Genomic DNA, 24,185 nt, shown 5'->3' with positions numbered 1-24,185 from the left:
CTCCCTCCCCTCCTCCTCCCTCCCCCTCCTCCTCATCCCTCCCTCCCTCCTCCTCCTCCCTCCTCCCTCCCTCCCTTCCTCCCTCTCTCTCCTCCTCATCCCTCTCCCTCTCTCTCCTCCTCCGCCACCCTGCTTTCTTTCCCAGCCTTTTCTGCGTGAATGCTGAAGGCGTCTGAAACCTCAGAGCGCTCCCTCTCTGCGGCTCGCGCTGATTTAAATATAGACGCGCTCCCTCGTCAGGCAGGGCCCATCTGCATGGCGAGAGAGCCCTTGTCTTCTGGGCCGTGTGATTGCTGTGATTACCTCTGAATCTGAATTCTTCATCAGCCCAACTCCACACAAGTCCCCTCACATATTTAAGTTTTTATTTTTTTATTTTTTATTTAGTGCAATTAGTGTATTTTCAAAGAGGTTTATATCCTTGTTGTGGCTGAGACTGAAGGACTCTGTGTCCAGTCAGGGCTCTACTCAGTCTGTTTTAAAAGCTTTACTTTTCCATCTCCTGCTTCACAGGCCTAAAATATCTCCCCTGTCCGTCTTCTCATTGAGGTTTGTTCAGTCCCTCTTGTCTAACGCTGAAATGCTACAGTAATCTGGAAAGCTCTGTCTCGCTGATGTTCTGGCTGATAAGACGGCAGTTCAGTTTTGCATATTATAGTTAACATTGATGAGCTGTGATTTAAGCAAAACTTGCCCTACTTTCTGTCCCCTACAGGCCACCAGAATGTGGGCCACAATATTGTATTGTAAAACCGTCTCAATTAAAGGCTGAAAAGCCTAAAATGCTTAAGAGCTCTTGTGGAACTGTGCTGTGTTTATATTGCGTATTCAACACGTAAATGCAAAGGAAACCAGAAACATGATATTTAACCCTTTAAAGGTGTAAGATCACATACGTGATTAGAATGTTCTTAACTGAAAATTCTAATGCTGATGTAACAACTGGTAATTGAAAGCAATGGAGTTCTAGAACACTGACTTGGAATTTTGTTAGGAAAAAAAAAACCCCACTCTTCAAAGGGTTAATTCAGAAAAGGTGGGTTGTAATTAGGGGACCATATTATCTTGCCTCTCCACACCCCACGCGGTCCACTTCATCTTGGCTTTGACTTGAGAGAAGTGTATCTGCCTGTTATTTCTATGATAAGAAAATACAGAATCAGTCACCAAGAAATAAAGGTCCAAGATGGAGCCAGCTGACATTGAATCCATTGAAAAATTACACTGCATTGAACTCTGATGTATCGTGCTAACCCTGTTGGAGTTGCAGTGCTGAAATGGACTTGTAACTGTCGTTATCTGGTTGTCATCTCTTCTTGTCTTGTTCCTGGTTGACCAGACTACATGTACTGTTTTATATGGATTAGTATTTTTAAAAGCAAAAGATACATAATTGTTTGCAAAAAAAAAACCCTCCTGACCTTCCCAGCCACTCTTTATACTTGTAGTGATCTGCCAGGCAATGCTTAGTTTGAAGGACAAAGTGGTGCAGTTTTACAGTGGCATGCTCTGCTTGGTGGGGTCCATTTTTAAGCCCTCCGAAAACTCCACTGTGTAACCGAGATTGCCTGGATTGGCCAGCCGAATGTCAGGTGTAGCACAATGCTCAGGGAACTGGGCGTGTCACTGGAAGGCTGTGCATTCGATCCCCAGGTGGGGCACTGCTGTCGTACCCTTGAGCGAATCACTCAACCTGCACTACTTCAGTACAGTACCCAGCTGAATCAGTGTATTGCATGTAGAGCGCATGCAATCTGTGTTAGTCTGGGTAAGAGTGTCTGTGCAATGCTGCAAATGTAAATGAAAAACGTTTTTGCCGTTCCTTAGTTTAACTGTGACTACAGCCCGTTAATAGGGTCTTGACTGTGAAAGTCTTTATGAGGTTTGTTTGTGGACTGCCTGCTCATTGCTGAAATAGTTGTCCCTTTTCAGAATGATGTTGCCGTACCATTTTTCGAGTAGATCCAAGATTCTTTTAAAGAAAGAGAAGTACCTTGGGGTAATTATTTAACATATTTATTTTAGATCTGGTCGTGCTGAGGTCATTTTCACCAGGTGATAACTGGCCTGATAGACATCGCAGGTGTGGGTTTCTGGAGATTGCCGGGGGGTGGATGTGGGATTGTGGTCACTGCGTTCGCTACGTTTTCGCTGTGATGTTCTGTGTGACTGAGCAGAGCTGAGCGCCAGCCCCTCCCCCTGACAGAAAATGGGGCGTCTCCACCCCCATCCCTCAGATACAGTTTTGGCACCGCGTGTTTGTGCCAGCCTGTCTCTGTATGTCCCATGTGGCCTTGGTGCGGACATTACGGTCGCTCCAGGTCTTGCTAATTTAGTGGGTCCTGGAGTCCTACATTCCTGCCCCCGGGCCCCCCCCCCCCCCACAAAAAGAAAACCCCGCCCTCCCGGCTGTGTACCTCTGTGTCCGCAGTCAGTAAGCCGATCCCTGTTCAGGCTGGTACAGTGAGTCATTGCTCCTTTGCCTGCTTCTGTACATGAACTAAATAAATATATTGTTTTCCTTTGGAATGGTTGCGCGTGTGCATGCTTGTGTGTGTGTGCGTTTGTGACTGATGGTGATGGTGTGTGTGTATATGCCCGTGCATGTCTGTGTGTGAGTTTCTTAGCAGCCTCGATGACTCATCCTCGTCCTCTAGAAATCCTGATTCATGTTTTTTTTTTTTTTCTTTTCTTTTTTTGTTGAGGATAGCAGTCGGGAATGAAATGCGAATGAAAATCAAAGGCTATGTTTAACAATGAGCCAGGCATCATTTGGCACACACAGCAGCTCCTTTCTCCCAAATGGAGGAAATGACTTGTTCTTTTTTAGTTCATTTCACCCCCCCCACCCCAACCCATCCCCTCTACAGTCCTACTGTGATCCATCTTGTTTCCTCAGAACCTTTCATTTCATGAACCGTTTTTTTCTGCTGTAAATTATAATTCATTTTCCTTCCTTGCACAACGATGCCAGTTTTTTCTTTTCTTTTTTTCTTATCTTCCCGGGTAGAATTATCTTCTGTCCGCATTAGCGCCTCTGGGGCACTGTTTTTTTGGCCGGCCTCGAGGAGAGCTGGTGTTGCTCTTGCTTAACGTCCCTCAGCTCTCCCCCCGCATTAGCTGTGCGCTCACACACTACACGTGAGGTGGCGTGACGTGAGGTTGAGTGTATGTGCATGTATGATACGAGAGTGTTCTGGGTGAATGAGTCGGTGCGTGCGCGCGAGTCATTTACACGCGAGGGCATGTTTTAGATGCTTTTCCAGTGCGGTGTTTCACTGTGGCGAGGCCCAAACCGCTCGCCTTATGGGTGCCTGTGGTCTGCTGGGATGAGCTCCGTGTGGTTTTTTTGGGGGGGGGAGGCGGTCGGCGGTAGAAGTGGGATTTTGGGTTACAGCGTCAGCCGCACTGCTGTGATGTTCCGTATCAGCGCGCAGATCTGTGCTCCGGGCGCCAGCTCCAGCGGAAAGAGGGCCGTCTTCGCCTTCTCGCTCCGCCGAGAGTCTCGCCCGCTCCCCGATCGGGAAACGCGTCAGGGGCTCGTGCGCGCGCGGCGTTCGGCTCGTCGTGTTTATCCCTTTGTTTAGTCTTGTCCTTTTGTTTGTTTTTTTTTTGGTTTGGGACCTGGAGAAATGAAGTTCGGAAGCGTGAGTGACAGAAGCAGCGTAGCGTTAAAGGAAACGGGGCCCCATGAGGGGTGCGGGTCTCTGTGCCGATGCGCTAGCTGCTTCTCATGCGCTGGCTGCGCTGTGCCGATGCGCTAGCTCAGTGGTGTCAAACTCGTTGCCATGGAGGGCCGTGTGTATGCAGGTTTTCATTCCAGCCTCAGATCTTGATTATATAATTAGTTAAATTATTTGCTGAATTAGGGATGTAGGTTTGTGCACAATGGTGACCCGACGTCTATGGTGACCCGCATTGTCTAAATAAAAATTATCTTATATTCTGTGCTTCAATGCAGTTAAACGCATATGGCTGAATGAGTAATTGGACTCAATTAAGGCAGCATTAATTGGTTGGAATGAAAACCTGCATACACATGGCCCTCCATGGCAAAGAGTTTGACACCACTGCGCTGGCTGCTTCTCATGCACTGGCTGTGCTGTGCCGATGCGCTGGCTGCTTCTCATGCACTGGCTGCGCTGTGCCGATGCGCTGGCTGCTTCTCATGCACTAGCTGCGCTGTGCCGATGCGCTAGCTGCTTCTCATGCGCTAGCTGCTTCTCATGCGCTAGCTGCGCTGTGCCGATGCGCTAGCTGCTTCTCATGCGCTAGCTGCTTCTCACGAGTGCGCGAGCAGATGCTGCACTCGGACGCACGGATTGAAGTGGCGGGGTTGAGGGGGACGGACTGGGCCACAGCTGCCAGTTCCTGTCCACCTGAGATCCTATGGGTCGTGGTGTAGAAGCAGGAGGCGAGAGGTCACTCTTGATGGACAGATGACTCTTAATTGGTCTCTTACTGCCAGCATAAGCCCCTCCCCCTTTCTGGGTTGAGTCACAAATCCTTATGTTCACTGTTGGGATTGTTTTGTTTCTGTGTGTGTGTGTGTGTATGCATGTTTGTGAGTGTGTGTCATGTGTATGTTGTGCGCATGTGTGTCTTTGTATGTCTTTTTTGCTATAGGGACTCCTGCCATATAATGCAGGTTATCAGTGCTGTAGGGACTCCTGCCATGTAATGAAGGTTATCAGTGCTATAGGGACTTCTGCCATGTAATGAAGGTTATCAGTGCTATAGGGACTTCTGCCATGTAATGAAGGTTATCAGTGCATAGGACTTCTGCCATGTAATGAAGGTTATCAGTGCTATAGGGACGTCTGCCATGTAATGAAGGTTATCAGTGCTATAGGGACTTCTGCCATGTAATGAAGGTTATCAGTGCTATAGGGACTTCTGCCATGTAATGAAGGTTATCAGTGCTATAGGGACTCCTGCCGTGTAATGAAGGTTATCAGTGCTATAGGGCTCCATGTAATGAAGGTTATCGCTATAGGACTCTGCCATGTAATGAAGGTTATCAGCGCTAGGCTCTGCCATGATGAAGGTTACGTGCTATAGGACTTCTGCCTGTAATGAGTTACAGTGCTATAGGACGCAGTAATGAAGTTATCATGCTATAGGATCTGTGGTAATGAAGTTATCAGTGCATAGGACCTGCTTGACAGAAGGAAATGCAGAAACTGAGTGAAGGTAGGGGGAAATGCAAGAGCGATGGGGGGGGGAAGAGGCGTGCAGGTGGAGAGGAGGAGTGGAGTGTTTTGATGGAAGACAAGGTCGAGCTGAACTTCAGAGAAAATGCTCCATGTGCCGAGTGTGGGGTCTCCTTTCCCATTCCCCTTTCGTTCAGCTCCCCTGCTCGTTCTTTTCCCACAAAGGCCCCCAGCACTAAGCTCCATGTGCTGATCTTTGACCCGAGCACATGCCCAATCCACTTTGGAGTAGTCAACACCCTGTCATTATTGCGACTAGGTCTGATGGACCCTCACGTGGTGAAAATGGTGGGTTCCAAATCATGGCTTTGCAGGGCCAGGAGTTCCAGGAGTAAACACCCCGACATTTGGGATTTGCATCTGTGAGGGGAGTGCTCTAGCAAATGACTGGAAGTAAGGCATTCGATCCATTTTGAGAAATAATAGTGCAGATTTGATGTGTGACTATTCTTTCCCAAAGCCATGGTGAGCTCAGAGGAAACTTGTAAACATCCTTTATAGGAAATTAAATTTTTTGGTTTTGATTTCATTCATTCTTCAGGTTTCTTACTTGATGGTGAAGGTTTTCACATAACATGTTCTGTTTGATGACACATCAACCATACCAACCATAGTCTGATTAGTTCGTTTTTTTTTTTTGTGTGTGTATTTTTCTTCCTTCAAAGAAATCTTGGGATCAATCCCTCTAAAAGCCATGTGCTCATTAACAGTTAATTCTAGAAGATTAATAAAAGCGGAAAATTCCCACTGTTAAAAAAACGCTTCACACGCTCTCTCCGGTCCGGGGAAAGTCAGTATTTTTAGAACGTTTTCAGGAGCCCCACCGTTGAGGGGTTTTGGGCAGGAGGTGTTTTCACACTGTGGCATTCAGCCGAAGGGGAACCGGAACACACCCGTGACTCCTGGCAAGCTTCGCATCCCAGCTTCTGACGGTCACAGCTCCCGGCAAAACCCTGAGGTGGCACCAAGCAGCGGGCCACACTCGTCCACAGAGATGGAGGGAGATAGAGGGAGGTGGATGGAGATGGAGGAGAGGTAGAGGGAGGTGGAGAGAGATGGATGGAGATGGAGGGAGTTGGAGGGAGGTAGAGAGAGATGATGGGAGATGGAGGGAGATGGATGAGATGGAGGGAGGGAGGGAGGTGGAGAGAGATGGACGGAGATGGAGGAGAGGCGGAGGGACATGGAGGGAGGGTAAAATTCATGCCCACTGTGTATAACTGAGAACAGCGAGAAAAAAAAAATCAGGACGAACCATTAGGCCCAGCAGGCTCCCACGAGAGGGATGCGCCCCCCCCACCCCCCCCCCCATGCACATTCAATCCAGTTCCCCCTCACTTCCCCCTGAGCTGCAGAGGATAAATACTCTTAATGGCACATTAAGTGTCATTTGTGACACAGCATGTCCAAATGCATTAATTATTCTCTCCCTGATGAAGATGGCTGTCATAAATTCTCCTCCAGCATTTGTGGCACAGCAGGAGGGAGTCTCTTCATATTTTTTTCCCCCTGAACTCTGAACCTGGAGTACTCCAGTGCGTGCTGATTTCTCTCGTCCAGCCGATCTCTTCATAAAGGTCGATGAAAGCATGGTCTTATTTTCGTGCTGAAATGAATTTTTTGCACAATACCGGGTTGGCTTAATTCGAATTTGCTTTGATATTAAACACTTCATTTTCCATAAATGGATTAGCTTTGGAGATGAGGTGTTCAGCATTTAGAAAGATTTCAGATCTAGGTCTGTTACTTATTCGAAATGAAATTAGCCACAGCACATTACACAAAATTAAAGCATTAGGCTGAAAACTGATTTGAGACTTATAAAAATATCCTTTAAATTAATATGGAATATTAATTCTTTGCAACGCAAATATCTGCTTCTGACATAATTTGTCATTGAGGGGATAATCCATAATTAGCCATAAAAGGGTGAAAACTTTAAAAGCTCTTCATACGTGTACACTAATTTTCAGTCGGAGTAAACATTAACATGCGCGGGGGACACTCTGTGACCTCAAAGCCACTGGCTTAAAACAACAGGTGAAGAGATGGAGGATCCTAAGCCATTCTTTAACCACTGCTCAAGAGGTCTTGACAGCCATCTTCATCAGGGAGAGAATAATTAATACATTTGGACATTTGGACTTTGGACCAGGTTGGATGTCCAGGAGGAGAGAGATGCACAAATGAATGCACTGTTTCACAGCAGTCCCCAGCAGTGCAAAATAAATGGGTGTGAACCTTCGGCTGACAGAGACTCTGACAGAGATTCCTCACCCTGGGCGGCAATATGATCCCCGCCAGTCGTGATTTACTGAACACGGAGAAAAACTGTGCCGCTCGGTACTAACTAAGCACAGAGCTGCAGCTGGCTGCGAAAGCTGTCTGTGTTAAGAATACATTTGAGTTAAAACGGTCGACCGTCTTCGTGAAATGTATTACTTTTTTTTCTTTTAAATCAAATGCAAAAAAGGCAGCTTTCATCTGTAATGTAGGGGCAAAAGGAAAAGACTAGTTAAATATTTAATCTAAAATTCCTGCTGTCGTGCACTGAATTGACTTTTGAGAGGTAAGAATGGAAAAAACCTTGAATGGGTTATAATATTTTTGCATTAGTCTGGCGCAAGTGAGACCAGCTGTTCCTGCACACATGCACGTGGCATGCAGTAATGCAGTAATGCGTCTGTGCATGTGGCATGCAGTAATGTGTCTGTGCATGTGGCATGCAGTAATGCAGTAATGCGTCTGTGCATGTGCCAGAATACTACAGAACACCGCGATCGGGAGGTGCGGTTTGGTGCCCCGTTTGCCATCGTGTTCTGATGAGACGCGCCAGCAGCCAGACCCTCTCCCAGTGCGCTGTGCCCAAAAGCCACTCAGAGGAATGATGGGATGGCGTGTCCTCCATGTCACTCGCCACCCCCCCCCCCTCCATCCGCAGGCCTGCTGCACGCTGAGACCCGCCCCCTTTCCCCCTGAGGCTCCTGCAGCACTCTACTGCACTGCCTGAAATTTAATGCACCTGGCAGTTAGGTCTAGTTCCAGGCTGTTAATGTAATGTAGTCGGTTAATACTCTCTGTGAAGATGTGGGCAAGTGTAGGTGTCTGTTTCTCTCTGTCTCTCTCTCTCTCTACCCCTCCCTCTCTCTCTCTCTCTCTCTCTTACCCCTCCCTCCCTCTCTCTCTCTCTCTCTCTCTCTCTCTTGCTCCCTTTTCTTTATTAAGTCCGAAGTTCAGTGCTCTTGACGTCTTTGCGTTCATGTGACTCCTCGCATGGGTGAAGAGGGAGAGAGAGGGAAAAGAGGGAGGGCTGGTAAAACGAGTGCAGAACATTTTTCCCAAATCCCTCTCTTCAGGGGAGAGATTAAGCATCTCTGCTCTCGGGCCGAGGGGCGGATCGCGCTCCCGTCTCTAATCCCGTCCCCCGCCCTCACACGGCGCTTCCTATCCCTGCTACACCCCTGCACGGAGTCCCGAATTCCCCAGCCCACCCCTGCCCTGCACGGAGCCCCAAATTCCCCAGCCCACCCCTGCCCTGCTTTGCCCTGTGCTGCAGTACCTCTGTTCAGAGCTGTCCTTTCTGCTGCACTTCCAGCAAAACGTGGAGAAATCTTGCGGAGTGTTCGTGCTGTTAAGAGCCTAATTTATCTAGCACAATGTTACGTGTCGAATAAAGAAAAAAAAGAAACCCTCCTTTGTTTAACTTGTAGAACTCCCTGCCCTGTGTGCAGTCTAGCCCCGGCAGGTACTCTGCAGAAAAAACCCTCCGACCTTGGCGCCATTAGCCTGCGAAAATCACCTTTGCTCAGACCTGCCCTCTTGACAAATAGCTGCGCCACCGCCAAGAAGTTATCCGCTGTTATCTCTGCGGTTCCTGCCGAATGGAGGGAGAGAGAGAGAGAGATGGAGGGAGCCCAGGCCCCTGGGCTGGGCTCAAACGGAGGAGAAAACGGGGGAACGCTTTGCAGAGAAGAGAGTGAAAGGGAGGAGGAGGCTGGACTGTGAGAGACGTGAGAAGACAAAACATCACACCGAGGCCAGAGGGACTCTGGGAGGAGAAGGGGGAAGGGGGAAGGGGGGGGGGTATAAAGACTGGAAAGCGTGAAACAGGGAGGTGAGACTCCTCAGATGGTGGGATCCAAGTGACGTTGGAAGAAGAACAGAGGATGATATAATTTATACAGCGGGGTGAGAACTAGCGAGGTGGTGCAATTTTTGGGGTGGAGGGAAAAAGGCGGGGGTGGTACAGAATTTAGAATTCAGGTTATGAAGCGGGGCATGGGCGGTATAGAACAAGAGCTTGAGATACTGCAGCCTAAGTGTTTGGAGTGAGAAATGGGTGGGTGGGACGAGGGGGGGGGGGCAGAATTTGGCACCAGCGCCCGGAGGCTGCAGGGGTGGCGGTTGTTCCCGCGGCGCAGTGACCGGCCTCGCCCTGCGGGACGGGGCGCCCTCCGTTGCGTCTCCGTCTATTTTTATCGTAAACATCTGGCCGGGTGATGTCAAGGCACGCAATCCGCTCAAGGCCACGTGGACAGTAAAGCCAGGATAGAGAGAGACGGCTGAGGGGTCACCTGCTCACATGGCTGGAAAGAGAAAGAGAACGAGAAAGAAAGAGCGAGGGAGGGAGGAAGGAAGGGAGGAGAGCCAGGTACTGAGGGAGGGAAGGACAGCTGATGGGTTCGACCATTCAGAGCACTTTGCTGTGGTTGGTCCATGGAAGAAGAGGTAGAATGTGAATGGGGATAAAAAAGAGGTCTAGCCTTGTAGTGAGGTTTTCATAGCATTAGAGGTTTGAGTGGCATAATAAAGCACAGCTTTATAAGGGAGCTTGGGAAGAGTGCGCATGATTTTTAGTGAGTTATGAGTGTCTTCCTTGGAGGAGCTTGCTGATTCTGGTTCAAATGCTTAAAAAAGAATAAAGTCTAACAAGTGCGCCACAGCCAAGAGTTTCCCCAGTGAAATTCCATGGCTAGAATTGAAACACCTTACAATTATAGGCTTCTATATGACACTGTTTGGTAATTAGCCTAAATGCTTATGTAAAAATAAAAAATAAAAACAATAGGAACAATAGGATCTCTGTTAGAATCATGGCTAATTCGGAGCCAGATCTGGAGCATCATTTTGGCTGGAGGATTCAGTCAGTTCCCTCTGTTAATGAAGAACTGTCCTGGCCCGCTTTCTCAACAGCATGTGCAGCTATTTTGAAATGGGATATCCTGCCGGTTCTGCCAAACGTATTATTTATTTTTGTGGAATGGTCTCTGTTTGCTTAACGGAGTGAACCCTGCGTTGCTCTCTAGGAGTCCGTTAGAACTCTGACTTCTGATCCACAAATGTGCCTTTTTAACCATCAACCTAAATTTAGAAAAATTAAACAGCATACGCACTGCAAATCATGGCAAAACTGACCTAAAATGTCACTGGTTGGCCAGTTACCCTTTGATTGTTCACTCTAAAATTGATTAAATGATGTTCAGTCAGTCTCCTTGCCTATTTGTGCACTGAAAAATACAATAATGAATTTGTTTTTTAATATACTCTTCATGAAACAAATTCACTCACGCACATTTCTCAGCCCGCTCAATAAGGAATCGCAGAAAATATTACTGAAAGTCAACCAGTGTGGGCGAAACAAAGTGTTGTACGAAGACACCCTATACAGTTATTCCATGGGAAAAGATGCATATCCTCAGAAAAAGGGTGTGTAAGGTACGGTCGACAGGATAACCTGAGAACCTGAGGATGCAATCCTGCGGATGCATTTTGCGATGTCGGAGACCACCTCTTTAGTTTTAAAAGGAATTTGTTAAATCCAGTACTCTTTTGCACCTGCTGCTTTTCCCGCAAAGTCTTCATGGTCCTTGAACCCTCCGTCTCATCCTCCGGTGGTCCTCCTCCCCTCTGTCCTCCCCCTCTCCCTTCGTCTCTCCTCCCCTCTGTCCTCCCCCTCTCCCTTGGTCTCGCGGTTGTCCTTGGCGGCCGTCGCGTGCGCGCGATCTCTGCTGCTGAGGCCCTCAGAGCCCTTGGTGAAGTTCTCAGGAGCCTTTTGACGTCGCCCGATCCTGCGGCGACTCCGCGCGTCTCGTACTTCCCTCCCTCCTGTCACTCGGAAAAGGCACCTGCTCCGTACTGACCCCAAGGAGAAGCTTATAAATGTGAACCCTGCGTTGTCGAGGCTCTGGGCTGGGCACCTGAGGGAGATAGTGCGGATGCGGGGGGTGGGGGGGCATGTTGTGGCAGCCTGGGGACTCGAATCTGTGTCAGAATGCGCCTGAGGGAGAATGGGCCCCCCCCCTCTGCCTCTCTCTCTACCCCTGTGTCCGGCTCAGCTCTCTGATCCTGATCCAGAGAGGAACTGACTGCCAGTCGCCCTGCCTTTGGGATGCAGTGTCTCTCATTCATACGCCATGCAGGCAAGCAGGAACAACGCGCTAGCTGTACAGAACTATGACCCAGATTATGCTTCTTCCACCGTGAATGTGCGCCCCATCACACACACCCTAACCCCCCCGCACCCCATCCCGTTTCCCCAAACGGACTGCCCCGTGTGCCATGCTTGTCACTGAGGTACAGGAGTGAGATGGAGATATGCAACTGCTGCTCTCCTCTACCAAAATCTCCCGCACTGTAACAGTCGATGCTAGTCTGATCCAGTCAGTGGCTGCTGATCCCAGTGGGTTGCATCGCACTGCATTATATATCATTACAGTTAGGCATACGTCCCCCCCTAGCCCGCCGCCCCTCCCACCATGCCCACGTTGCACGTTCACACAGAAGCTGCCATTGGCCGGAACGACTTGCAGAAGTGAGGAACATCGGTGTTACCATGGTTACGAATGGGGAATGAAAAGGGGGGGGGGGCTAGAATGAGGGCTCCACTGGTGAGCCCCAGGACCCCTGAAGGGCACCAAGCCGTGCACCATTCCCTTAGAGTGTCGTAAGTTCTCTGGTTTGGGATACGGCGTGATGGCTCCTGTCCGGTGGTTTGGAGGTGCAGGTGTGAGGTCTTGCCAGCGCTGTGAGCAATGCTGCGGTTCGCAGTGCAGGACTGGCATCTTGGAGGGCACGGCTGCTGCTTCCGCTTTATTGCTGCCAGGTGGTAAAGATGGGCATCTTGCCGACCCCCCCCCCCCCCCCCAAACACCCCTGGCTTTTCTGCCACTCCTTTTTTCCCCTCTTTCTCTCATGTTGCTTTCTTTCTTCTACCCCTTTGTTTTTCACTCATTTTTTCTTAATTTGAAATTTTTTTTGCACTCCATCTCTGCCTTTCCCTATCCTCTGTTTTTTCTTTTTTTTCCTCTCTCGCACTCTTGCCTCTCTCTCTCTCTCTCTCCCTCCTTTCTCCTTCCCGATCACAGTTTTTTCCGTGTGAATAGCTGAGATGCTTTTGGCGGAGGGTTGCCATGGCGACAAGGGGCGTACGGAACAAGTTGTTATTCACGATCTGCACAATCCGTGGCTGGAGAACGTCCAGGTTATCTCTCTCTCTCTGACACAAAGGGATGCAGTGCACGCTTCCCCTCCACACACACACACACACACACACGCAGACACGCACACACACACACACACACACACACACGCACACACACACCCTGTATCCCCTGGTGCGCTTCACACGCGTCAAACGGGAAACGGGTCCGCCTCTCGCAGCTCGGCGTCCGTCTGTTCTCATGATCAAATTTTAATGGCGCACACTCTCTCTCGCTACTAAGTGAGAATCTGAGTTGGATAACCACTGATGTCACGAGCTCTCGCGCTGACTTGGTTGCATAAGGTGATTCAGTTTGGGGATAAGTGTTTTTTTAGTTGTTGTTGTCGTTTCTACATTCCTTTAATCTCCCAGTAAGGCAGTAGAAGTCGGCCCATCCAGGGGAGGACTGGGTCCTTATTAATGAGCCCCAGGCCGGTGGCTGGGGACCACGCTCCTGCGTGTTCAGCATTTGGATCTGGCCACGCCCAGCTCCCCCTGTACCGCTGCAGCCTCACATTCATGTGACATTTACGCAGACTGCTGAAGGACACCTGGTGGTACTCTTTTATAGCAGGCGTGTGTGCGTGTGTGCGTGCGTGCGTGCGTGCGTGCGTGCGCGTGAGTGCGTGCGCGAGTGTCTCCATCCAGATATTCCACTGGTCTGTATGGTGTACAGTAAATTTCATTCAAATGATCTCAAATGTGTATTTTTTATTTTTTTTGCTGAACTTTAGTTTTCAACCAAAACAAAGAAGTCTGACAAAGCTTATATTTCTGAATATTTGTGATTTAGTCTGTTTTATATTAGCTACCGTTGTCCCATATCCCTGTTATCTACTGGCCTTTTAACTTGTAGTTGTGATTTTGAGAGAGTGTTATTGGCAGGTGTACAGTACTTCCGGCGGATCTGACGGGTTTGGGGGCTGGGCAGAACTGAGGCACATTTAACGGCAGTCGGGCAGATGTGACTCCGTGGCGCGTCGCACGGAGGCAGCGGTCCTGGACGAGGCTGACAAAGCCGCTTTCCCCTGTTGCGTAACCCCCCCAGATGTCGAAACGTTTTGGGGTTTTTTTTTTTTTTCCCGAAATTGCCCAGAAGGGGAGTTAGCGCAACCCTTGTTTCCCAGAATAGGCCTTTTGTAGCGCCATGTGCATGTTTTTTTTTGTGGTTGGGGGGTGAGCGTGGGGGCGGTGGTGGGTGGGGGGGAGGTGCGGAGCAGTGAGTCACTCCATGGGACGTGCTGTGAATTGTCACAGCCGCGCAGCGAAAACAGATGGGCCCCGTTTGTGCTGAGCTCTCCGTTCGCGCGGGGGTGAAAAAACTCTCCCTTTTGTCTCCAGGGGCCCCCCCGGGAACGCAGTCCCCTCCCCCCCCCCCCCCATCCACACTGGGAGCACGTCCCCACCCCACCAACCGGGAACACAGTCCTCCCCCCTCCTGCCCCCCCACCCCCCCCCCACCCCACCCCACCGACGGGGAACACAGTCCGCGCGCCTCCCCCCACCCCCACTGGGACCGCAGTCCTCGTTTGAAGAGGAGACATTTAAAGCCCATATGCAAATAGCGCCTCTGCCCCGTCCTTCCTGACCCTTATCATCCTGCCCGGCCTTTTGGCATGCACCACTTCCTGATAAACACACACAGTGCCCCCCCCTGATTCCCCCTCCCCCCTTTATTTATGGCATAGGTTTTGTGTGCGTTTTCTACGTGCCATACCTTGGTGTATTTGAAATGGTTTAGGCCTAACTATAGATGCTGGTAAAATTTGAGAATGCTCACCTGCAGTAATCTGAAGGGCTGTATTGGTGTCCTAATGCTGGGTGTCTGCGTGCGCGCGTGCGTGCGTCCAATCATTTTTTTCTTTTGTTCAGTCATGTTCAGCAACAGATTCCTCTAATGAGTTTTCACATTTTTTCTCTCATTAAAATGTGTGACATCTGTTTGAATATGGAATTAAAAACTTTTGAACGTGTGTCAAAACAACTGCACGCACACTGTAACTAGCAGTTCACATTAAAGTTTTGGCATTGAATTGGAATGGTGTGAACGCTGATGCACAGTACTAAGCATTTATTTTAGCATTTTATGTCACCTCAACCCCTCTGGAAATAGACATTCTGGCCGCAGGTCACATGGTCAGCTCTAACCCTTTAAGGTGTGAGATCACAAATGGGTAGAACTAAACATTCTAATGCTGATGTCACAATCACTGCTGGTAACTGAAAGCACCAGAAAGTTCTAGAACACGATTTTGAAAAAACATTCCAAAAAAAAGCTACTCTTCAAAAGGGTTAAGCCCTAAAACCCTTTATATTGTCATAATGACATTGACGTCGGAGTTTCTGAATCAGTGGACGTATCGTACCAGTTCATTAATATCTCCGTGTTGGCATGAGACCTACTGGGTCCCAGAGGGCAGTCTGCTGTTATTGGCAGGGTAATGACGTGTAGCTATTTCCATGATGAAATGTTTAACTGCCGAGTGGCAGCAATGTATTTTCAGCCATCATATGTATAGTACAGGAACAAAAAAAGGGGGAGGGGGGCAGAAGGGAATGTCCCCCAGTTTGTTTATTTTGCCGTCTGCTTCCCCTTAGAGGCCAGCAAACAGTTTGACCGTGTAGGCTGTATTGTACTGCTAATCCAGAGCGTTCGCGAAACTGGAAAAAAAGTTTTGTTTGTGTTGTTTTGCGGTCTACTTGGTCTTTAAGCCAAACTTTCTATTGAATTTCACATTGGGAAAAACTTTTTCAGTCATGCTTTTACATGCTGTCCTTTTGACTTAAATATTCATGGCATCTGTTTTTGTACAAGTATGCGTTTTATCTGAGAATAAAATCCAGCCCTATCCAATTGACTGTCATTAGGCTGTTTACATTTGTGTTCCATCAGTCCGTTGAAAGTAAAATGGTTTTTGGTCTGTGGAATGACTTTTTGTGTTTAGTGCCCGCTACCCTCCTCGCCCCCTTGGGGCGCTGGGTCCCGTAGCCAGAGCGACGCCCTGTCAGTGTGTGTGTATGTGTAGTGTCTGCATATGGTTGGTCAGTGTGTGTGTGTGTGTGTGTAGTGTCCGCATGTGGTTGGTCAGTGTGTGTGTGTGTGATATTGGTCTGCTGGTGGTATGGTTGGTCAGTCTGTGTGTGTGTGTGTGTATGTGTAGTGTCTGCATATGGTTGGTCAGTGTGTGTGTGTGTGTGTGTAGTGTCCGCATGTGGTTGGTCAGTGTGTGTGTGTGTGTATATTTGGGTCTGCTGTGTGTGCGTATGGTTGGTCAGTCTGTGTGTGTGTGTATGTCTGTGGTTGGTCAGTGTGTGTGTGAGTGTGTGAGAGAGAGGCAGCATATGGCGTGTGTTTGAGAGAATCGGTGTGCGGTGGTTGATCGGTCTGTCTGACAGCACAAGCTCTCGAGTTAGCATCGGAGTTTGACTTTGTTCACTGTGGTGTGAAGGAGAGCAGACTCTGCCTTCTAACTTAAAAAAAAAAAAAGACAGGATAAACGTACCTCCTTCACATGACCTAGAAGCTTCTCTCTCTACCTTTCCTCTTCCTCTCTCCCAGAGGCATGGGAATCCAGAGGGTTTGTTTTCCTTAATTAAATGGCAAATGTTGAAAATTTGAGGCAATTCACATTGCTCTATAGCAGTGGTAACCAACCCTGTTCCAGGAGATCTACCGTCCTGTAGGTTTTCTCTCCAAAATTAGGGTTTAAATGAAAATCTACAGGATGGTAGCTCTCCAGGAACAGGGTTTGTTGCCATGGCTCTAAAGCAGTACTTGTCTTTATAATTTACCATTAATCACTTTCTCCTTCCCCTCCTCTCTCTAACCTTGGAATTTTAAATGAACACAATTCCACGAGACTTCAGTTGTGAAAGTATTCACCAAATGGTGAAATACTATCAGTGCAGGAAATGAGAGGGGAGAGAGGGGGATATTGCCATCAGGCACATGTTATTGTAGTTATCATTGGGTTTCAAAGCCCCCCTGGTTTTCCCTCATTTTTTCTGTGTTGCTCTCTTTCTCCGTTCTCTAATTAATCTTTTCTGTGTCCTCCTCACTGTCTCTCCTCTTCTCTCTCTCTTCTCTGTCTCTCTCTCTCTCTCTCCTTGTTCTTTTCTCCTGGCGTGGCGGTGGGGCGGGCGGGCGGGCGAATGTGAGCGGCGGTATGAGGTCAGAGTGTCCAGTCCTGCCGCTGAGCCCCGGCGCTGCCGCACAACAAGGCCCCTCTTTGTTCCCGCCCAGTCCGGCGAGAGAGAGAGCGAGAGCGAGGGGCGACTGGAACCCGAGCCCCCGAATCGCAGAGGGGGCAGGGCAGGGCAGAGCGCGGGGGGGTCGGGGGGTCGGGGGGGCAGTCCGCCAGAGCTGGCCGGATTCACCTGGGTTTTGTGGAGACACACGAGTCCTGCACTGCGCTCCTGTCCAGGCCGTCAGGTGGATGTTGGTGGGTCTCCCACTGCTTCGGGACCTTTTCGGTTCCAGTTTTTCTTTCATAAGTAGACGTGAGCGTGGTGAGTGGCTTGGGCGCTCCTGCGGCCTCTGAAAGTATTTCCATCCGGGAAAGTCCTGGAAGATTCATGGGAAGTGCTCAGGGTGTCCCGCTGTCAGGGAAAAGGCAGGGGCGAGACCTTTGCCGTCGGTGAAAAGAACCGATTTTTCTCGCTAGCTGGCTAGTTTGATGCCGTACGCTCAAGTCTCAAGCCATCAGTGTACTTATTATGCCAACAAATTGGACAGCGCTCCAGTTTCTGTGTTGCTCTCAAAAAATAATTGGTCACTGGAGAAGGAAGCGTGAACCTTTTGTAGCTGCAAAATATTTTGAAAGGTAATGCGCCTCAAAAACATGGGCCCAGCTTGGGGACCTGCTCTATCCACACATCTATTTATTTCATGTAGCTACAAGGGACACAGAAATAAACACTGATGTCGAGCCGTTGCATCAATGGACTGCGGTAGATTTAGCTACATAGTCAAGTACCATCTGTCCTCTGTACTTGCATTGGATATTGACATTGCCAGCGTTATCTGGCGTACATTGCTGTTGTCACACATGGTGGGTGGGTTTGGCGGTCAGTAGGGATGTCTCTGATCGCGCAGGAGCGCCCCCACTGGTCAGCCTGTGTCCTGCAGCACAATGACTGGGCAGCTCACCTGGCTGACAGAGCTAAAACAAAAGCCAGCGTATATTTTTTTGGAAAGCATAAAAGTGCTCATCTGTAGTCTCTCTAAGAGACAGACCTACAGATATGATTGAATATAACAAATTTGTGAGTGTGTGTGTGTGTGTGTGTGTGTGTTTGTGAGTGTGTGTGTGTGTGTGTGTGTATGCGAGTGTGTGATTGGGCAGGGGTGGGGGTAGTGGGGCTACAGAGCAAGACGAAAATGGGAGGAGTTTAAAACCATAGAGTGCCAACACACGTGGTTCTCAAATCTTACAGAAATGTTCTAGAATGTTGCTGAGCTTCATCTTTGTAAATCCATGGTCACCCCCCCGCCTCCCCCCCCCCCTCACCCTCCCCCCAAAACCCTCACTGAAATTGCTTTGATATAGGTCACCTATTGTTGCTTGTGCTTAGCACTTTTTTTTTTTTTTTTTTCCTTTTCATGATGATTGTTATTTTTTTGTGTGTGTCATTATTGTTTTTGTGCTTTTGTGCCTGGCCAGGATTAGATCTCTGCAGCTGTGCTTTGTCTGTAATTGTCCTGCTTCGTCCCCGTCTGACAAACACACACACAGACTGTTCTCTTTCGCCCCTGCTGTTGATAGCGCGTTTTTTAGCCTTGACTTTGGGTCTCAGAGCAGAGGAGTTGTTTCTTTCTGTTCTTTTGCAGAATGTCTCCGCAAGATATCAGCACAATTTTTTTTTTTTTTTTTTAAAGCTTTTTTTCCATCATGAGTTCTTGCAGTGAACTGGAGGGACGGTCACAAAAACACCTAAAGTTGGACAGACGTGCAATCACTTGAAAACCTGCGCACACACACACACCCGCACAAACACAACGACAAATACAATCAGCCCATTCAGCACCTTACCTTGTGTAAAAAAAAAAAAAAAAAACCATCAATGTGCTTCTCAACTTCAAATATTTGTCATTCCTTTCCGCTGGATAAGACTCACAGTGCCCAGTGCTCGAGTCACCTCTCCCCCAGTATACGTCCCTGTTTCAACTCTCAACTCGTTCTGTCTGCGACCGAATGACTTCATGCAAGGACTCACAACTTCCTGTCCCTTTTAGCTACGTGAAACTTCCTCATGGGGCCTTTGGTCTGCATACTGCATACTACATACTACATTTTAGTCAAATCATTATGGAATAGAGACAGGCTATTCCATGGTTCTGACAGACAGCCTGCTCCCTGCTGTCAACATCCCTGTCTTGACTTTGGTTTTCATACTGCATCTGCATACTACATTTTGGTCAAATCATTATGTACTACTAGTATAGTATACTGCTTCGAATACAGCCACTAAGAAGGAGAGGAGCACCGTGGAACAGAGACGGGCTCTTCCTTGGTTCGGACAGACAGCCCACTCCCTGCAGTTAGCACTCCCTGGCTTGACTTTTTCCTGCATTATTTGCCGTTTGGTGTTTGTGGGCTTGTTATTTCAGCGCTCGGGCTCCCTCTCGGGTTCAGGCTCGCGGTGTGTCGAGGGCTCGGCGGGCCGGTCCGGGGTCCGTTCGCAAAGACGCCGGGCTCAAGCTGGGCCGGGGCCTCGTTTCTGGCCCGATGCAGACCTCCGGCGCTTCCGTCTTCGTGTGCGTGTGTGGTTTGCTGTGTGAAAGCTGAGCGAGGTGTGCACTCCCACAAACCGTCCAATCGGCTTTGGGTCGCTGCGCGGGTTTGATCCCTTTTCTTTAAAAAAAAAAAAAAAATATATATTTTTTTTTTAGCCTATTTTCTCCTTTTCTTCCCCATCCCCAGCCAGTTCATTAGCTCAGCAGCACACAGCTGTTGTCAAACTTCAGCCGACAGCCAGTCGCTTTTTATTTGCTCAATTTCTTTTTTGTTTTTTTGTTTCGCATGACGGGGAATCAATGGGGTGTCACTCTGTTTCCATCGCATATCTACTCCCTGCAAGTCAACTGCCGCCTCCAAGCAACATCAGCATTCAACGCAGGAGACCTTGCAGGGCCTCCATCAGCTCGCAAAGCATCAGCTTGGTGTCATGGTTACGGTTGTTCTGAATTCCAAATAAAAACAACTGGCATGCCGCTGGAGTTCTTACTTGGCCCTTTGCGACCACTGGCAGTGACACCAGTTGCCATTGTTTTGTGAAGGAAATTAGCATATCTGAAGCAGTTGCACACCTTGTGAATGTCATGCCGGACGTTGCTGGCTTGAAACCTTGTTGACTTGACTGGATAAGGACGTCCCTTTGAAAGGACAGGTGGCCAAATGCCTCCTTCAAACACTGCCTGGGACTGAGACACAGCGAGAGTGTTCAGGCCCGAACTTCTTTGCCAAATGGTACTATACAGTTGTGTGGATTGGGACATTCAGAGGAGGTGCCCAACATTCAGCAGGTCAGCGTCTTGGGTCACAAAGAATTAAAAACCTTATCAGAAAGGGCATGAGAGATCCTTTTTCGTAGAAGGTAGAACAAAGGGCTCTAACTAGCGTACACGATTTGAATCGGAAATGTGTGATCAGACCGGTGCCACGTCAGTTTAATATTCTAGTGAGAAGGTGTTAGAGGTTAAAAAGGAATTTGCGCCGAACCTTGCCTCAAGAAGAGACTTTATGCACTTTCAGCTTATTTAGACTTCAAGGTGCAGAGAAGAAAAAAAAAAAAAAAAAACTTTGCATTGAACAAATAAACAGTTGGGCTGTGCTTGTTCTCTCCCGCTCCATCGAGCCGCGGGAATTGGCCCTTTTCTTGATTTACAGACCAACAGGGGAGTTTAATGCGTGCCTGCAGAGTCCCGAATGTTCAGGGTGTCATTAAACGAAAGGCATGCGTCATTACCCTCGCCTCGATGGCAAGAGGAACTGTCAATTTCACAGAATGAAAACGGCCTCCGTTTTTACAGGAAGGACACTGAGAAGGAGGGGAGGAGATTTCCCCAGCCCCCCCCCCCCCAGTGTCCTCCATTTGTGGCTAGCTAGAACTAGAGAGAAAGAGAGCGAGAGAGAGGTCAGCAAAGATGACATACTAACATGTCGTGTGGTTCTTTGGGGAACACGACTGTTTAATTATGCATCTAGTGAATAAATCTGCTTAAAGCAAAGCTAGTATCCTTGTTCTGCTTAAACTGTGTACGCATACAGGTCATTGGCCTAGGTTTTTGTCTTGTGCGTGTATGTGAGTGTGTGTATGGGAGTGCGTGTGTGTATCTGTGAGTGTGATGCATTTGTGAGTGCATGTGCTTTTCTGTGTGTGAGTATGGGAGAGTTTGTGAGTGTGTGTGTGTGAGTATGCGTGTGTGTGTGTGTGCGGTGTGTGTGTGTGTGTGTATGTGTATGTGTATGTGCGTGTGTGTGTGTGAGTGAGTGTGTGCGGTGTGTGTGTGTGTGTGAGTAGTTGTGTGTGAGTCATAGTTTGTGTGTGTATGTAGTGTGTGTGTGTGTGTGTGTGTGTATGTGTGTGTGTGTGTGCGGTGTGTGTGTGTGTTGCCTGTCTCTGCTCTCACCACACATTTGCTCAGCTCTAAATGCCAGCGGGGAGAACATTCGCTATTTAATTAGCTCATCTGAGAGAGGGGTGATTGAGTGATAGAGGGAGAGAAAAAACAATAAGTGGAGAGAGGTGGAAATGAATAGTGATAGGGGAGGGAGGAAGGACTGGGGTAGGGAGATGGCACAGAAATGGAGAGAATGTGAGGAATAGGAAAAGTGAGAGAGAGCAAATGAATGGAAAGGCAGAAGAAAAAAGAAGGGAATGGAAGAATGAGAGCTATAGGAGAAGATTAATAAAGAGAGGGAGAGTAGAGAGAAGGATCTAGAAAAACCCCGCCTCTTTCACGGTTTAGTTTGCTTGACCTTGAATTACAGTGTGAATCTCAAACTCCAGTCCTGGAGGGCCACAGTGTCTGCAGGTTTAACTCCAGTCCTGGAGGGGCCACAGTGTCTGCAGGTTTAACTCCAGTCCTGGAGGGGCCACAGTGTCTGCAGGTTTAACTCCAGTCCTGGAGGGGCCACAGTGTCTGCAGGTTTAACTCCAGTCCTGGAGGGCCACAGTGTCTGCAGGTTTAACTCCAGTCCTGGAGGGCCACAGTGTCTGCAGGTTTAACTCCAGTCCTGGAGGGCCACAGTGTCTGCAGGTTTAACTCCAGTCCTGGAGGGCCACAGTGTCTGCTGGACTCTTCAGCTAAACAGTGACTTAAATATGCACTTAAGTGCTAAAACAACAGAGCCTGAAGACTTTGCAGCCCTCCAGGACTTAAGGTTATGATTCTCCCTGAACTAAGGAGAGGTCAGCAGTTCACAGAGAATTTGGTTGTTTACCTCCCTGAATATGAAAAGGTGAATATGAGAAAACAAAGGGACAGATAATGAATGAATGGTTCTGAGGTCAGTTGTCTTGCATGGTGGCTGTATGATCCTGTGTTAACCTCTCTCTCTCTCCCCCCCTCTGTCCCTCCCTCCCCAGGCTCTGGCAGCCAATGCAGGTACAGGGTTCGCGGTGGCCGAGCCGCAGGTGGCCATGTTCTGCGGGAAGCTCAACATGCACGTGAACATCCAGACGGGCCGCTGGGAGCCGGACCCTTCCGGCACCCAGAGCTGCGTGGGAACCAAGGCGGCCGTGCTCCAGTACTGTCAGGAGGTGAGATGCTGTGACACCACAGTGCCCACGAGGCTGTGGGGGGGGCATAATACATAGCACACTGTGCCCCATCTGCAGTGCGGAATTTACAGACTCTCCAGATACTCTGTGCCTTCCCTCTCTACCATTGACCCTTTAAGGCAAAAGATCGCCAGTATGTGATTAGACTGTTCTTAACTGAACATTCTAATGCTGATGTAACAATCACTACTGGTGATCGAAAGCAACAGGGTTCTAGAACACAGACTTAACAGTTTAAAAAAAAAAAAAAACGTTCCAAAAGACCTGCTCTTCAAAGGGTTAAAGCAGAATCATTCCAATTTAACATGGCTTGAATGCATATTTGTCAAGGATGTGTGAACAAGTACTGTAGCAATAGACTGCAGTCTGTTCTGTACCATAATATAGCATCAAAAACTCCTGTTAATCAACCATAACCATAAACCTCTGCAGGTAAGCAGAGGGGATGGCAGGAACCTAGGAGCTGAGTATCTCCTGAATCTGTTATAGCAGATCTTGCCCAAGCCAGTTCATACTACATAACCTTCAAGCAATAAGACCATGTCTTCATTGGCCCGGCTTTCCTGTAAGTCTGCTACGTCTGAAGCAAGAATTAGGAATTTCCACGGCAAGCCGCTTATATATGATTGTAGGCTGGCCTTAAGCTAAGTGAAGTTAAGCCGTATTTGTTTATCTTGTGTGAAGTATCCTCACAAGAAAGTATTTTCTCCATTTTTCCGTTCCTTGCTTGGCTGCACAGCCTTACTGAGACCGCGTCCGCGTTGCACAATAGAACATAAATCAGCCTCCTGAGCCGTGTGTCAAAGTATAAATGCAGGATCAGCGTCAGCCACTGAAGCGCTTTAATCAAATCAGTTTTGTTGGTTTAGCACTTTTTACAGGGAACTCTGACAAAGACACTATGCAGAGTCACAGAGGGAAAATTGGGCAAAAACCAGGCCTGAACCCCCCCGACAAGCAAGCCAGGGAGGTAAAAACTCCCCAGTGGGGAGAAATCTGGGGAGGAACCCGGATATAGAGGGGGGGGGCCATACTCTGCTGACTGGCCCAGTATAAAGGGCAGAATGGACGTATAAGAAATGTAATAAGGGATCAATCACAGCAAATAATCAAAATGGGTTGAGCAGGTTACAGTCGAGGTATTACACTGGCTGGTAAAGTAGATGGCTAGTTGCCTTTAGTCATGCGGTCTCAAAAACAAGCTCTTGTGTGTCAGCATTTCCTTCCCAGCCGTAGCCAGCAATCCCACGGATCTGGCAAGCTCGCTTCTTCATTGGTCAACAGATGTGTTGCCGGAAGGTCAAACCTGAGAGCTTTTCCTCTGGGGGCCGGCTGCTTTTGAGCAGTCGGCAGAACGCTTGCTTTGAGCGAGCGAGCGAGCACGCAAGCGTGTGCAACTCACTGCATTATTAAATCCCGTTCCCTAGCGGCTGCGCGCAAGAGTGACTGACAACTGCTGTCCTCTCCGCACGGAGCAATCGGAAAGTTTTAAAGACCGCTTTAGGAAAAGCCGTTCTCCTCTCCCCGCATATCTCCCTCTCTCATCGTGGCCTTTCCTCTCGCTCCCTCTCTCAGGCGTTTCCGCTTCGGTCGCTCTTGTGGCCGCGCGTTTCCGTTTAATTATTCAGTCGTCCGTATCGCCGTGAAGCAGGGTTTGTAGGGGTCAGTTCCATTACAGTTGAGGCAGTTTGAGAATTGATTTTAAA

At 48.7% G+C, this 24,185-nt stretch overlaps 1 protein-coding gene across 1 annotated transcript in view; it reads left to right on the top strand.

Moving 5' to 3' along the window:
* The window catches only part of aplp2 (amyloid beta (A4) precursor-like protein 2), a 60,628-nt gene that overhangs the window by 8,635 nt on the left and 27,808 nt on the right, over positions 1-24,185 (top strand). Inside the window, exon 2 of the mRNA XM_064301125.1 lies at positions 22,285-22,458. Coding sequence (XP_064157195.1) covers positions 22,285-22,458 — 174 coding nt within the window. The remainder of the gene's footprint in view (positions 1-22,284; positions 22,459-24,185) is intronic.

This window comes from Anguilla rostrata, chromosome 12, assembly GCF_018555375.3.
Source record: "Anguilla rostrata isolate EN2019 chromosome 12, ASM1855537v3, whole genome shotgun sequence".
Taxonomy (NCBI): domain Eukaryota; kingdom Metazoa; phylum Chordata; class Actinopteri; order Anguilliformes; family Anguillidae; genus Anguilla; species Anguilla rostrata.
The sequence above is the reverse complement of the archived record's forward strand: the minus strand, read 5'-3'. Positions and strand labels throughout refer to the sequence as shown.